This window comes from Chelonoidis abingdonii, chromosome 22 (genome assembly GCF_003597395.2).
Source record: "Chelonoidis abingdonii isolate Lonesome George chromosome 22, CheloAbing_2.0, whole genome shotgun sequence".
NCBI classification, from domain to species: domain Eukaryota; kingdom Metazoa; phylum Chordata; order Testudines; family Testudinidae; genus Chelonoidis; species Chelonoidis abingdonii.
This window is the reverse complement of record NC_133790.1, coordinates 11,716,118-11,732,546: the sequence shown is the minus strand read 5'-3', so window position 1 is coordinate 11,732,546 and position 16,429 is coordinate 11,716,118. Positions and strand designations below refer to the sequence as shown.

The window sequence follows — 16,429 nt, the reverse complement described above, 5'->3', positions numbered from 1 at the left end:
GAAAGCTCATGCTCCAAAACGTCTGTTAGTCTATAAGGTGCCACAGGATTCTCTGCTGCTTTTACAGATCCAGACTAACACGGCTACCCCTCTGATACTCATCTAGAATGGTTAGAGTGGTGCACTGTTGCTAGAAAATCAGGTACTAAATTACCTCATATGCATGTACAGGATTCTCTCACTAATTACGGTTTGTTTGTATTACAGTAGGCCCTAGAGGCTTCAGCTGAGATCAAGACTTGGTGCTGCACAAACACATAGTAAGATACAACCCTTTTCTGAAGTGCTTGCAATCTAAACAGACAAGACAGACAAAAGTGGGGAGAAAGGAAATATTATCCCCATTTTACAGATAGGGAGCAGCGGCACAGAGAGGTTAGGTAACTTACCCAAGGAATCTATGGCAGCACCAGGAATTGAACTCTCAGATCTCCTGAGTCCCAGCCCAGTGCCTTAATCACAAGGCGTCTCTTTATGATTCTCTCATAACATGTGATGTGACATCAGACAGTTATGACTTCAGCAGCCTCCCTGGCCTTTGCGGTCCTCCTATTGCCCACCAGCAGGTCAGTGGCCAGTGGATCCACACGGCGTCACACCCACTGGCCCTGTTGCTAACAGCTATTGCACTGAGGGCACCCCTGCAGGGGTGGGTCCTGTGGCATCGAGACTGGAAATGCTTATCAGCCATAACCATAATTTCACTGCCATGATACTACCACCATATCGTTTTTTTTCTTAATAAAATGCAAAACGCTCCCACTGCATTTGTGTCATGTTTATTTTTCAAATTGGGAGGCGTTTTCCAGGTTGCAGCTGTTGGACATTTCTGACGTGGAATCTGTGTTCTTAGGTACTAATAACTCCTTCCCCGGGGGCTTCAGGATAATGAGCCTATTTTAGCCTTTTGCCGTGAATTGCTGAACGTAATTGGTATTTTGGTGGCTCAGAGTAACTAACATCAGTTCAGGTCAACTCAATACTTGTCCAGACAATAAATATTTAGGTCAGATGGCAAGCCAAGTGAAGAGTAATAAAGCATTTGTGGAATAAAGCTTTGGAAATTGGTTCTCTTTGAATGACATCCATATTGACCCCTTGTTGCTCTTGTGAATAAGTATAAGGATCTGAGGTTGCCTCAGAAGAATATGCAATTTATGGCTCAATTAGGGTGTGCGTCCTTGAGTACGAAGGTCAGATGTTCAAACAGGAAAAGTTGGACGGTATTTGCAACTCATATTATTGTTTAACAGTGTGTGTCTTTGCTCTTCAGGACTGACAGTTCCTAGAAAGGATGGAGAGCGTATTCCTTAATATGATAGCCTGCCTCAGGTAATTGCTCGACAGCACAGTTAAGATAGATATCTGGCAGTAAGAGAAGCTCAGTGTCATTGAAAATGTTCTTTTAGTGCCCAGTGGCACACAGCATACTTTGTTCAGTGACACTAATGTCGTTCTTGGCTCAGGTAGGGTTAAGCAACAGCAAGTAAATACCATAGGTCCTGATTGTCATTTACTCTAAGGCCCCCTTATACCGCTCTGGCATGTAAAAAGGGCTTTAAAATGAGTGTAAATTCTATTTACATTCACTATAAGGCCCCTTTTCATTGCCAGAGAGATACAAGGGGGTTTTAATGTAAGTGATGATTAGAGTCAATCATCAAATTTTAGAACTATAGGGCTGAAAGAGACCTCAAGAAATCATCCAATCCACCCCTGTGCACTGAGGCAGGATGCAGTAAACCTAGAGCATCCCCAACAGGTGTTTGTCCAACCTGTTCTTAAAAACATCCAGTGATGGGGATTCCACAGCCTCCCTTGGAAGCTTATTCCAGAAATTAACTACCCTTGAAGTTGGAATTTTTTTCCTAATCTCCAACCTAAATCCTCCTTGCTGCAGATTAAGCCCATTTTTCTTGTCTTGACTTTAGTGGAGCGGAGAACAACTGATCACATTCCTCTTCATAATAGCAAGTAACACATTTAAAGACTGTTGTCAGGTTACCCCCACCCTGCAGTCTTCTTTTCTCAGACTAAATATGTCCTGTTTTTTAACCTTTCCTTATAGGTCACGTTTTCTAATCTTTCATCATTTGCGTTGCTCTCCTCTGGACTCTCTGATTTGTCCACAGCTTTCCTAAAGTTTGGTGTCCAGAACTGGGCACAGTACTCCAGCTGAGGCCTCTCCAGTACTGAATAGAACAGTACAATTATCTCCAGTGTCTAACATACAGGGCTCCTATTAATACACCCCAGAATGTTGTTAGCCTTGTCACAACTTCGTCACATTGTTGACTTATAACCCTCTAGCCAGTTATTCTACATTTTGAAGTTGTATATTTGATTTTTCCTTCCTAACTTAAATACTTTGCGCTTATCTTTATTGAATTTCATTTTGTTGAATTCAGACAAATACTCCAATTTTCCAAGGTCATTTTGAATTTCAATCCTATCTTCCAAAGTGCTTGCAACCCCTCCCAGCTGTCATCTGCACGTTTTGTAAGCAGGGGCGGCTCCAGGCCCCAGTACGCCAAGCGTGTGCTTGGGGCAGCAAGCCGCGGGGGGCGCTCTGCTGGTCCCCACAAGGGTGTCACACAGGCTGCCTTTGGCGGCTTTTCTGCGGAGAGTCCGCTGGTCCTGTGACTTCGGTGGACCTCCTGCAGACAAGCCTGTGGAGGGTCCGCTGGTCCCGCGGCTTCGGTCCTGCGAGAGGTCCACTGAAGCCGCGGGACCAGTGGACCCTCTGCAGGCAAGCCACCGAAGGCAGCCTGCCTGCCGTGCTTGGGGTGGCAAAGTCCCTAGAGCCGCCCCTGTTTGTAAGCATACTCTCCACTCCATTATCCAAGTCATTAATGAAAAAATGGAATAGTACCGGACACAGGACTGACTCCTGCAGGTCCCTGCTAGATACACTGTCATATTGTGGGGATGTATCTCTAGGAGTGATATTCACCTCTGTGCAGAAACCCACACCAAAGCTTACTAACCGCTTAAGAACCGCATAATCCCTAACACAAGAGATTTAAATGGGACATAAGTGGTGCTTAGGCATAGTGTTAGGGGGTGAATTTCACTCTAGGGTGAAAGATCACGTGTTTTGTGTAGCGATTCTTCATTATGGATGTAGCATGAATTATTCTTCTCTCACATAGAGTGGTTTGACAATGGTTGGAACTCCATTAGGCCAGATAGTAATGTCACTTGCACCAGTGTAAATCTGGAAGTGGCACCATTAAAGTCAGTGGAGTTGCATCAGTGTAAGAGAGATCAGAATCAGGCCTATTGACTTCAGGGAGGTTACTCTAGATTTATACTGGTGTAAGTAAGAAGAGAATCAGAACCAGAGAGCAATGCTGCCAACTCTTCTGATTTTATCACAAGTCTTGTGCTATTTGGTGGTGTTTTTCTTAAATTCCCAGCTCCTGGAGTCATACGATTTATACAAGAATCTCAACTTCCTCTGTCTAAAAAAAAAATAAGTTTCAAGCCCTCAAGGTTATAGAGAAAAGCTTTAAAATGTGAACCATTAAAATCTGAAGGCAAATGAAAAAACTCTCTAGATTTATTTATTTTTTAAAATTTCATGATTTCCGGGTGATACCCAACATGAGAATTTTGAGTTCTTGCAGAGTCAAATACATAGCAACCCTCATGCTTTATACAAAAGACTCTGGTGCTCGCCACTAGTCGCTGGGAGCCCCTATAAATGCTTCTTTAACTAGTATGACAGCTACAGCACTGATAGACATCCGTGCTGACTGCAGAGTCATTGTTCAAGGTCGTTCATGGAAGTTGATTCTAGACATGGAAGTTGAAACTAGACAAAATGAGACTAGAAATAAAAGGTGGACATTTTAACAGTCAGGGTAATTAATCATTAGAACAACTTACCATGGGTTGTGGTGTATTCTCCATCACTGGCAATTTTGAAGCAAGAATGAATTTACCCCTCCCCACCCCCCCCAAAGATATGCTCTTGTTCAAACAGGAATTAATTCAGGGAAGTCCTATGACCTGTTGTATGCAGAAGGTCAGAATAGATAACCACAGTGGCCTCTTCTGGCTTTTTAAACTATTATGACACCCCAAGAATTGGGGACAACAGCACTGCTGTGTCCCTGTACAAAAACAAATGTCTGTGGTATTCTATTCTAATTGTCCAAACCACAACCGAGTACAATAGTATAGTTACATTTTATGGGGCCAGGGCTGTAGAACCTTGAAATCAGGGGCGCTAGCCTAGCAGAGTTCTGGGTACTTCTTTCAATGCGCAGTTGAAATGGTAGGCTGCCAGGTCTTCCAACCCCTCAGGGCATCAGTGAGGAGATGTTTGGAGAGGCAATTCAGCATGCCAGGTTATTTCCTTGTCAAAGTAGGCCTGTGATCTGCAGGGGCTTTCTGGTGACTCTAAGCCACAATGCTGTTTACACGGGTTGTGTCAGCGTGCTGATCTTTTCTCAACCTTTCAGTGTTTAATTATGCAGGCTTTTAACACAAACATAAACAGCACAAAGGAATGTTATAAACCCTGCTGGCAGCAGAGTACACAAGAATGTAACCGCACCATTATTAAGACTTTTATCCCCACGGTGCACTCTGGGGGCTTTTGCCAGTTAAGTTTTTCAGACTCCTGTGAATGTGGGTTGTTTTCCCCCTCATGGCATCATTCAGGGGAATAGTTCTAGGGCGCTCACTCTTTTTAGCCATTCTAACGGCGGACATTTGAGTACTTTGACCCCAAACTCTGTAGAGGATGCTAACCTGGGCCTCTGAAGATCTAACTTTAGTTCCCTGCTTTGTCACAGGTTGTCTGTGACACTGGGCATGTCATTTAGTGTCTCTGCTCCCTGCCTGTAAAATGAATATAATTGCACTCCCCTGTCTCTCTAGGGTATTATGAGGGTTAAATTCACTAAAGGGGTTACACACTTCGTTGCATCCATAAGCTGAGCACATTGCATACACCAGGAGCCCTTGCACTTCTGCATTCCCTGGGTGTCACCCTCCAATCCCCATCTATTTCAGGGAGTCTCTGTAACCCCCTCCAGCATGTGACCATGTGCCGGGGGTTGTGTGTGTCTGGTTCCTTTTGTACCATTGGCCTCCATTTGCCCTACTCATGGCAAGGCCTCTATGTGGCCCTCCTCCCCCAAATCCATATCCTTAGGAATGAGAGGGTTTTTGAGTCTCCAGGTCCATTCATTTCTAATACTCTCTGCTAGGACGGCCAAGGAGGATGCCAGTAGTGGTGCTCTCTGTGATATGGAAAGTTGTCCATTAGGACCTGGATAAAGAATCCATCTCAGCGTGTGTATACAGAGAGCTTCCCAACACGGATCGATGGACAGGGGCTAGAGCAGTGTTTCTCAAACTGGGGTCGCCGCTTGTTCAGGGAAAGCCCCTGGTGGGCTGGTTTGTTTACCTGCCCCGTCCACAGGTCTGGCTGATCGCGGCTCCCACTGGCTGCAATTCGCTGCTCCAGGCCAATGGAGGCCGCAGGAAGCGACAGTCAGTACGTCCCTTGGCCTGCGTCGCTTTCAGCAGCCCCCATTGGCCCTGAGCAGCGAATCGTGGCCAGTGGGAGCTGTGATCGGCTGGACCTGCGGATGGGGCAAGTAAACAAACTGGCCTGGCCTGCCAGGGGCTTTCCCTACACAAGCGGCGACCCCAGTTTGAGAAACACTGGGCCAGTGCTCTACAATTAGCTCTTTAGGCAGTCCTTTAAAATTGCTGTTCTAGTTGGATCTTGGGCTCTGAAGCCCAGCCCCCTCTTTAAGCTTCAGAGCATGAGCTCCAGCCCAAGCTGGCACTTCAAAGCACTGTCTGTAGAGTTATTTTTTGTAGATCGCTATCGCAAGCCTGCTAGCCCAAGTCTGTCAACCTGGGCTGGGAGTCTCGCTCCAACATGCTACGTTAACATACCGTTATAGGCCATAAAACAACAGTCACCTGGTCACTACCAGCCTGAGATGGATTCACGTCAGCTTCCTAGAGGCTAAAGTTTCTGTAGCCTTTATCATTACTAGTACCTTGGCTTAATGATGCCTGAGGGAAAGTCCCTTTAGGATCGTCATAAGGCACTCTGTAGTGAGAGTGCTTGTAATATTCCCACTGGCTCCTAGATGAGTAGAGTTAAGCTAGTGCAAAACGCTTTGAGAATTCTCATCCTTAGATTCTGCAGCGGTGGGCACTAGAGGCAAAACACTAATCCGTCAGGCATAAACAAAGGGCTTCAGTCCCAGGGGTGCCAGGTTGGACTAAATTCACACAAATATGTCAAAATAAGTACATATATGTAATAAGTAGGAGAGACAGTGTGCTCCCAGTAGACAGGACACTGGATGGGTCTCCCTGGCCTATTCCCACCTCTGCCTCTAGCATGCTGTTTGACCTTTGGAAAATCTCTTCATCTCTCTGGTTTTGCTTCCCCTTTGTTTGCCTTGACTGTTTAGTCTGTAGCTTCTTGTAGGGACTGTCTCTTACCATGTGTATGTACCATGCCTTGCATAACAGGGTCTAGTCTTGGCCGGGATATCTAAGCATCGCTGTTGCACTACTCCTACTAACTCTTTATCCAACAATTTGGGGAATAATTGTAAGATATTTCTATGTGCCTGATATAATTGAGAATGCTGAAATAAAAGTGAAAGCAGGTCACTTATTTTCTGTCTGCCTTTCCAAATATCCCAGGTTCCAATGAGAGTCATGTTGTGACATGGGCTCAGATTGCATCAGATCGCATCCTGATGCTGAATGTTTCCAAATTTTCTTTAGCATTTTGAACTTCTAAACTCTCCTTTCCTTTCAACAGTGACTGAGAGTCGAGGCATCTTGGAGAGTATACAGAGATTTTCTTTGCTGCCAACTTATCTGCCTGTGAGCTATCATATCCACAATGCGGACATTTCCTTCTTTCTTAAGGAAGCCAACCAGGATATCATGAGGAACTCTAGTTTGCAATCCCGGGTGGAGTCCTTCCTAATCTATAAATCCAAGAGGCCACCTGTATTAAATGCCAGCTATGGACCCTTTTCCATTGAACAAATAGTGCCGCAGGACCTAATGTTGTCTTCAAATCCATTTGGATCCACCAACAAGTTTTCCTTTAATTGGAAACTCAAAGCCTATATCATAAGTGACAAAATTTACCCGAGCAAACCCAAAGTCCAGATCCTGTTCTACATTGTGGGCAGGGACTGGGATGACTACAGTACCACGGAGAGGCTGCCTTGCCTGCGGGTGTTTGCCTTCCGTGAGACAAGGGAAGTCCGAGGCAGCTGCAGGCTGAAGGGGGATCTGGGATTGTGCGTGGCTGAGCTGGAACTCCTGCCGAGCTGGTTTAACCCCCCCACAGTGGTGTCTGGCCGCAAGAAAGCGACAGATCAGTCTGAAGGGAGCCCTGTGGAACTTTACTACACCATCCATCCAGAGGATGAGACTGGGGAATGCACTAAAGAGGATGTAAGGAAAAGTAATGGGATCAGACTGGGAGGCAACGATATTGATGAATCAGTACCTCCTTTGCAGAGAATTGGAAGTGTTTTCCTTTACCAGACATATGCTGGCCCTTCCTTAAGTGAAATGAGGTTGGATAACAACATTGCCATCCAATATATACCAAAGACTGTCAAACAAGGTGATATTTTGACTTTTCTTGTGTCTCTTAATAAAAATTCAACCGAGGACCTGTTCACACTGAGGTGAGTTCTTTCTAAATTCCTCTCTTAAACTGAAAATCAGATGGCAGGGGTTTTTGTTGTTGCTGTTGTTGGCTTTTGTTGTACTGGAAGTCTCTTTTGCAGGGGTAATTGATGGTAGCTTTCCAACAATTGCTGCTTTATAGATGATATTTAAGCAATGTTGCTCATTTTATTCAATCTAGCAAATGTTGCCTTCTTCCTTTTCTATTATCCAGTCAAATATAGAGTGACCTGGCTGAGGAACAGTCTGTGAACAAGAGGCCAGCTGCCTTTGAGAAACTTCTAAAAGTGCAAATGGGACATTTGAGAGCCATTTATTTGGCAGTAGGAGAAACTGCAAATTTCCCCCTGACCTGGATCTTGCAGAACTCCTAGAGCAGTGATGCTCAGGATATGTCTACACTGCCCGCCGGATCCACGGGTAGTGATTGATCTATCGGGGATCGATGTACCGCTTCTCGTCTAGATGCGATAAATTGATCCCCAAATGCGCTCCTCATCAACTCCAGAACTCCTCCAGGTTGAGAGGTGGAAGCAGAGTCGACGGGGGAGTGGTGGCCGTCGATCCTGCGCTGCAAGGACGCGAAGTAAGTGATTCTAAGTCGATCTAAGATATGTCGACTTCAGCGACGCTATTCTTGTAGCTGAAGTTGCATATCTTAGATTGATTCTCCCCCTCTAATGTAGACCAGGCCTCAAACTGAGGCCTGAGAGATGCAAATGGCTCTTTGCCTCCTGTGGCTCTTTGCAGCACATGATATTAAAACACTGTGTGATTTAATAATTAACAATCAGGATGCTTTAAGTATGTTATCAGCCAATTGTAGAATACTTGATCAGTCATTTTGCTGTGAGGAAAAAATAAATAAATAGTAAATGAAACAATTCACATTACTGTGGCTCTTTTGGGTAATGGTGATCGCTAATTTGACTTCTGAATCACTGAGGTCTGAGTATCACCGCCCTAGACATAACGTGCTCTGTCATTAGAGCCTCTTGTTAAAATGACTACATGCCCTGCAGCCTGCCTGGCCTGTAAACCCTATTAGGTTGTTTAATGCTTTCTTTTAGGAATCCCAAACATCCCATATTTTTTCTCCCTCAACCCAAGTGAGAAGTTCCTTAGTTTTAATGAAAACTGTACCTTGCAGTGCACCACCGCTGTTGTACTTGGTTGCTTCTTTGGCAGTCCAGGATTTCAGGCCATACTGTAGCAAGCTTGGAGTGCTTACAGTGCATCAGGAAATTAACCACTAGGCTTCAGTGGACAGTAAATTCACACTACATGCCAATGACATTCTCTCCAGTGGATTCTCTAGTTTCAAGCTTGTCTCTCTCTCTATACCAATAGCTTGTACTACCATGGAAGAGAGATGCACAGGGCTAATTTTTGTCTATTATTCCCTACCAATGAGTGATGTCACTTCTCTGAGTGTTCGAGGTAAATGTCATAGTCTGTAGTCTAGACTTCTGAGAGTGAATAGCTACGACTGTGCTCTGTAATATGTCTTTCTGGGCATGCTGTAGAGATGAGCTGCAGCAAACATATTCAGGGAACATTCAAGCACTGTGCCTCCATATGAGAGGATACTGCCCTCTTGGCAAGCAGTTTTCTGTCCAATGTAACAAATATCTTAGGCAGACATTCCACAGTGAGCTCTGAGTTGAGGTAAAAAACCCCCTCCATTCTCTGTCAGTTGTATTAACTTGAACCCCAAATTCTCTGGCTAAAGCCACCTCAGCTTCTTAGAAATCTGAATTATAAACAAGCACAAGGCAGAAATGGATCCTGATCTCCCAAAGTGAGGAAATATTGGATCTGATTCTTCATTCAGTTATGCAGGCTTAATTCCACTGAACTCTATGGCGTAGCGCCAGTGTAAAACTGGTGAGAGTGGAGGACAGGGCGTGTTATTTTTCTGCCACCAAATGAGATTATTTTCCTTCTCGAAGCGTGCAAGATATGGACTGAGTGAGCTAGGTGGCTTGTGCTGTCTAACACTTACTGTAAAATTGATTTCTGCTTTGGATATGCTGGTTAAAGCTGGTTTGCTAAGTGTGACTACGACAGTGGTTCTCCAACTTTTATATTGGTGACCCCTTTCACAAAGCAAGCCTCTGAGTGCCTCCCCCATTTATAAATTAAAAACACTTGTTTATATATTTAACACCATTATAAATGGTGGCCGCAAAGTGCGGTTTGGGGTGGAGGCTGACAGCTCGTGACCCCCCATGTAATAACCTTGCGATCCCTTGAGGGGTCCCAACCCCCAGTTTGAGAACCCCTGGACTAGGACATGCAGTACCTAGTATCTGTTGAAAACATCTTTTTTTGTTTTTTCTTGAGTCAGAAAGGAAGTAGTCTGGATCTTGGGCAGATATCTAATCTGTGAGCTGTTAACAGACAGGGAGTTTGTATTCTTGACTGGGCAATGAATTACTGTCTGTAATTTCTAGTTATTTGTGTACTTGTGATCTGAGGAGAATATGATTTCAGACATGCATGAAAATTACTACACTGCTTGAAAGTTGGTTTCATTATAAAGATTATAGACCTTTTCAGTCTAAAGGAGAATAAATACAACCACTTTTCTTAATGGTGTTTACATTGAGACTTTCGGGCCTAAAAAGTTGATATTTAAGCACTTATATGCTACTTAACTGTGATCATTAAAAAGTAGAGCTGGCCAGAGGATGACAATTCATAAAGGTATTTGAAATCTGGCTTCATTTTTCATATGAATGAAATGCAAAAACTTCAGAATTCTGGGGAAAAAATTGTTAGCATTGATTGAAATGCTTGGTTTTGTGTTTCATTTTATAATATATAAAATACAAAATTAGAAAAAGAAAAATCATTTCAAAATAAAAATATCAAAATGGGATATTTTGGCATTATTAGAATTTTGTGATTTTTTTTTTTTGGCCGAAATCATGTTGATTTCTGAAGCATTGCACTTTTGATGGAACTGTATTTCCTTTGAAAAATGGTCCTGTTGAGGTTTTTCCAGCTAGTGCTACTTAAAAGAGAGGCTTGCTGTAGTAGCAGAATTGTTAAATGTGTTTCTGAAGCATCTCTGCCTGTCTGTCTCTAATTTAGCTACCATAGCTCTAATTTATTTTTTTAATTCCTCTGTCATCACTGTAGTATCTAAGTTCCCCCTTTGCTCCTCAGTGTGGCATAGGTCAGCAAGCAACCACTAGAGGAGTGCTAAGAAAGGACAAATGTTGAGGTCTATTCAGTACTTCCGGGTAGAGTCACCCTGTGTCAAGGACTAGTGTAACCCCAGTTGTTGAGTGGGGAGTAGTGCTTGGTGCTGGCCCTCTGCACAGGGGTGAATTTCACCATCTGTGGTTACCCATTGGAGCAGCGTAACAATATTTAGCATAGGCATTTTTCTATTTGTAATGTAATTTTGGGGAGGAGAAGGGAGAACGAAGGCAAAGATTTACAAAGATGCCTGGGGTTTTGGTGTCCAATTCCTTTTGGAGTGGATCGGCCCTGTAGGGCATTCGGTTTCCTCATGCGGCTTTGAAAATCCTACCCTGAGTGTTCAGACATGTGAAGGGTGAGATGGCATGCTCCAAAACTCATGGTGAATTTAGGCTGCATATTATGAACATCTTCCTGATATTGAGCTGTATTAGGCTGTGTAATCGTGGGGTAAGCCTAGTCACTTACGCTGTTCAAAGCTAGACTGGACACTGCAGCAAAAAACAATCCTCCTTTGATCCCCAGGAGGTGGATGGCATGGTTTAATAGGTCTCTTCCGTCTCGAACATTTGTGGTGCTCTCAAAGATTTGCATACAAGGCTGCAGTAGAATAAGTGCAGGCATATATAGACACCCTCTTAGCATTCATTTTGCTGATATTCTTAATGCCAAGGATCTATGAGTTAAAAGACATTAATGGCAGGGCAATTTAAATCTCTCTCTCAAATTCTGCCCTGTGACGGAAGTAAGATTTCCTATCATAAAATAGGACCTGACATGTCAGTCTAGTATACCATTATATTGCATGACCCTGCCTTGCACTTTGCCAGTTACAGTAGTGGTAATTTGCAGTCTAGCAGCCTATTCTGATTTCAGAATGCACAGTCCTGCATGCGAGTAATAGAAACCATCATGGTGTTTTCCTCCAAAACGAATTGTTTTCAAATCACTGAAATTTTGAAATCTGTCATGGTTTGCAGAAATACAAATCTGTGAGCTTCAGAAGGGGCTCCTGCCCACTCTGGAAACATGAAGGTACAAATGCCAGTGTTAAAGCTGTCAGTTATCAGGGGGTAGCCATGTTAGTCTGTATCCACAAAACAACCAGGTGTCCGGTGGCACTTTAAAGACTAACAGATTTATGCGGACATAAGCTTTCGTGGGTAAAAAAACCACTTCTTCAGATGTATCCATTTTTTACCCTCAAAATCTTATGCCCACATAAATCTATTAGTCTTTAAGGTGCCACCGGACTCCTTGTTGTTTTAGTGTTAAGGCTGCCACCATTAATCCTTAATTCCATAGGTTGGGGAGGAGCAGGGGGAAGCAGGAATGGCTGCTGACACCCAGCACTGGGAACAGCCAATGAAAAATCCCCAGTAGCTCAACATAGTGGAATAAGATCCAGCAAGAGTGAAATTCAGCAGGAATGACAATGTCCCTTTAAATCCCAGATCAAGTGGTGGAGCGCTTAGGTTGTAATAAATGCACAATTTTTATTGGATGATATAATTAAAAAAAAACTTGTGAGTGAATGCAAGATGTGTAAGAGTGAGAGATGAGTAACAGACCCAAGCCAGTTTTCCACATGCAGTTCTGCCTGTGCACCAGAACCCTGGCTACTGACATGTGAACTGCAAATGGACCGTATGGTATGGATGCACAACCAGACCTTTTGCAAAACCTCATTCTAGCCTGTGACCCTCCAATAGTCCTCTAGTTTTCTCCCTTTGACTCCCCAATTGTAGACAGCTACAGCTCTGCTTCCACTGCTTTTGATTATGTTTGGAAAATCTTCTCTTTGCAGTGGTAGTGGCGGCAGGATCTTCAGGGGGAGGATACCGGTCCTTCTCCACTCCTATAGCTCTAACATAAATTAGGGGGTTGATGAAGAAATTACTGGATGAGATTGTTTGGCCTGCGTTTATGCAAGAGGTCAGACCAGACAGTCATAACGGTCCCTTCTTACCTTTAACATCTATGAATTTATTGTCCGTGATTAGGGAAAAAGGATGGCCATATTTCACCCAAACTCTGCCCACAATTAAAATGTAGCTAGACATTTCTGCTTTAAAAATATCAGCAGTGAAATAATTAACAAATCTGACATTAAATTGTCGTCATTAAGCTTCAGAGTTTACAGGGAACAGCAACAAGACCCTGCATATCAGCCGTTGGACATTTCTAGGCTTCTGCACCTATCCTGCAAAGTACATGGAGGGGCAAAATATTAACCTGTCTAAGCAACCTGAATATGAACGAAGACAGACAAGTTCATTTTGTTATGAGAGACGGAAAAAGTTTGGTCTGGCTGTGAAACCTGATCACACTGTTTCATTTATGATCTAAATGAGCATTTGAACCCTTGGCCTGCCTTGCCCCAGATGCATGCTTTTTTTGACTACTTTGCAACCATATCATGCTCTTTTGTGGCAATACAGGATCAAAGTCAGGTCTTGCAAACATGGGTCTGAAGTATAAAGCCATGAATAGTAAAAGCAGCCACTCAACACTTGTACATCTACAGGGCACTTAACTGTTCCAACTGTTGTGGCTGCACTTTGTAAATGAGATCATGTTGAAGGTGGAGCTGGTTGGGAACTTTTTGATGAACTTTTTGTTGAAAAAACTGGTTAGTAATGTATTGGTTTTGATGAATCTTTCAGGGAAGGTTTCTGTCCAGGGTGGAATTTCTGGTCAAAATCAAGAGAGACTCATTTCAGCATAGCCAATAGCTCCAGTGTTTAGAGCACTCACCAGGGATGTGTGAGAACCCTAGGTTCGAGTCCCTGGTCTTGAATTTGGGTCTCCACATCCTAGCTGAATACCCTTAACCAGTGAGTTATTGATTCTTGAGTGGGAATCTTCCTGTTTTTCATTAACATTTTCATATTAAGTCTTGGTTTTATTCTACATCAGAATGGAAACAAATGTCAAAATCTCAAAGTTTTTCACAGAATGGAATTCATGTCTCCCAGCCACTGTACTCCGGTGATTGCAGGTTGGTATCCCTGAGTGCCTTGCACTGGCTTCCAGGCTTTCATTGTTCTGGTCATTTTTTTACAGTGTATTGTGGGATACCTCCTGGAGGCCAGAAGAATTGAGAGGAAGAGGGTTTGACTGCCATAATCCCACCTGCTGTATCTCAGAATTCAGCTGGTGCCTGGCCCATTGCCAAACAACTCTCAGCATGGAAGAGGCCCAGAGGGATGCAGCATTCCTGTCCCTTACTGAGATTGAAAAGCAGATCCTGCTACACTTGAGAGCTTTAGGCTGCACTGTCAGATTAGTGCATAAGAACGAGGAAATGAAAATGACTAGAAACAAGGTTATCCAAACTGAGTGAAGTGCAGAATAGAAAGACGCAGCTTAAATAGTGAAAAGCACATTGGTTTATTATTTTAAAAAATTCGGATAGCTTTAATAAATTATGAGGAACACAACGAAGACAATTTTATAATTTTCAATAACATAGATGAGCAAATCCTGTGCTCAGTTACGCCAGTATAAATCCAGAGAGAAAGTCTGCTATGATTCAGAGGGCTTATTTCAATGAACAGTGAGAGTGTGGCAAACTGGGGTGAAAGTCTACAGCGCACTAGCTTGCCTTGGACTAACTGTCCACGTCAATCTTGTTGCTGGGCACTAACAGTCCTCTAGTGCATTCCGACCTACTCCCCAGTCGATCAAAGTGCATTAGGGAGGTTTTGGCTGGCAGTAGCAGCGTCCATGTGGATGACACAGCGTGCTAGTGCACTGTAGATTTACACTCCAGCTTGCCATGCACTAACCGTTCATCTACACAAGCCCAGAGTTTGACTCATGGTTCTGAACAAAAGTGTTCCTGTAACAATGAAAGTCGACCTGACAGAATTGCATGGACCAACAGTTCCGTTTTATTGCCCAAGCACTGTTTTTTGATGAAACCCAAATGACATGCTTAGTGTTTACCCATCTTGAAATTAGTTTACGATCTGTGAAAATTCAGTTTTCAAAAACTTTTAATTAAAAAAAAAATTTCTCCAAAACAGTGCAGCTTTTCTCTCTCCCTTTCAATTAAACTGCAGTGGTGCCAGGTTGGCCACTCATGTGCATATATGGCTTCTTTAGAAAGATGGAACAAAAAATTAGGAAACATTTTATGAGGCTGTTAACAAGGACCCAAGTTAAGATCCATTGATTGTGTGCACATAATGGCAAATTAACTAGTTAATTTCCATGAAAATGGACCCACCTGCCCATGCAGCATGCACTGTTCCCTTTCTACTTTCTAAGGATATATTTCCCTTTATAACTTGTAACACTGTTACTTGAAGAACAAGATAAGTAATGGGCCATATCCTCAGCTGGCATTGTAGCTCCACTGAAGTCAATGTAGCTATGTTGGTTTCCACCAGCGGAGGATCTGGCTTAAGCACTGTAGCCAGACCACAACAGAGTTCTAATTCTCCAGTGTCATCAACTCTTGTGATTTATTTTTTTTATTGCAAGTCTTAAGATATTTGATGTTTGTTTGTTTTTTCTTACAGTCCCAGCTCCCAGAGTCATGTGATCATTTTAGAATTTCATCTTTCCTTTGAAAAGGAAAAGTCAGGTTCTTGCCCTCAGTACTGATGGGGGAAAACGTGAAACATGATTGGCTCAATAATCAGAAGGCAAATAAAGATGTTTGTTATTTTTAAGCCAACTTCCTGATTGTTTGAGATTGGCAATACTTGTGTTCAGAATATGGCAGCCAACCACATCCATGAACCAGAACCAGAGCTACGTTTGGGGGGAAAGATGTTCTTTTTGTTCAGTTGCACATCATTTGTAGGTGTGGGTCAGCTGTTAATTCTCAGGCTCACAGTGTTACTGGGGTCTAAACCCCCCTACTCCACCGGCAACAACTCTGGGACTCTTCCACAGTGACGATACACAGTATACTGCAGGAGAGGGATGGGGTTGACAAATGATTTCTCCAGATGATACATTTAATCAAGGTGCCTTTCGGTGCAGGTGCAAATTAAAGTTCTCTTAATGCCATGAAAAAAGAGAGTAGAAGATTGTCCTGGCCGAAGATCCCTCCGAAGAGATGTATTTAGGATATTCCATACTTAGCCATCTTCATGAAAAAATGCCACACTCTCAGCAATAAAAAGTGAAAAGCTATTGAGTCCCTATTACTGCAACCAATTCCAGGGGAGCTGGGCATCTCTTTTGCCTTTTTCAATACTCCGCTACCCTGCAGTTATAGTATCTGCTTGCTGGAAGAAGGAGACATGCAGTCGCAGTAGCTCTGTCCAAGCAGAGTGTATGGTACACCGGTTGGCTTGCCCTGTACATCTTGACAGGGGAAAGCAGCCAGTGAAGGGGAAGCCCTGTGCAAGTTTCCCTTCTCAGCCAAGACCCACTTATGGCCAAAGTTTTGCTAGCAGTGGTAGGGGCTGTCCCACTATCATAGCTTCCTACTCAGATTTGAACCTTAGCGTTCATAAACTGAGAAGCTAGCATGAACCCTCTAAGCTTAATTACC

The 16,429-nt window shown here is 43.4% G+C and overlaps 1 protein-coding gene across 1 annotated transcript in view; it reads left to right on the top strand.

Annotated features, from left to right (window-relative positions):
* TMEM132D (transmembrane protein 132D) overlaps positions 1 to 16,429 on the top strand; it is a 440,368-nt gene that overhangs the window by 109,287 nt on the left and 314,652 nt on the right. Inside the window, exon 2 of the mRNA XM_032791207.2 lies at positions 6,812 to 7,700. Within this exon, the coding sequence (XP_032647098.1) occupies positions 6,812 to 7,700 (889 nt within the window). The remainder of the gene's footprint in view (positions 1 to 6,811; positions 7,701 to 16,429) is intronic.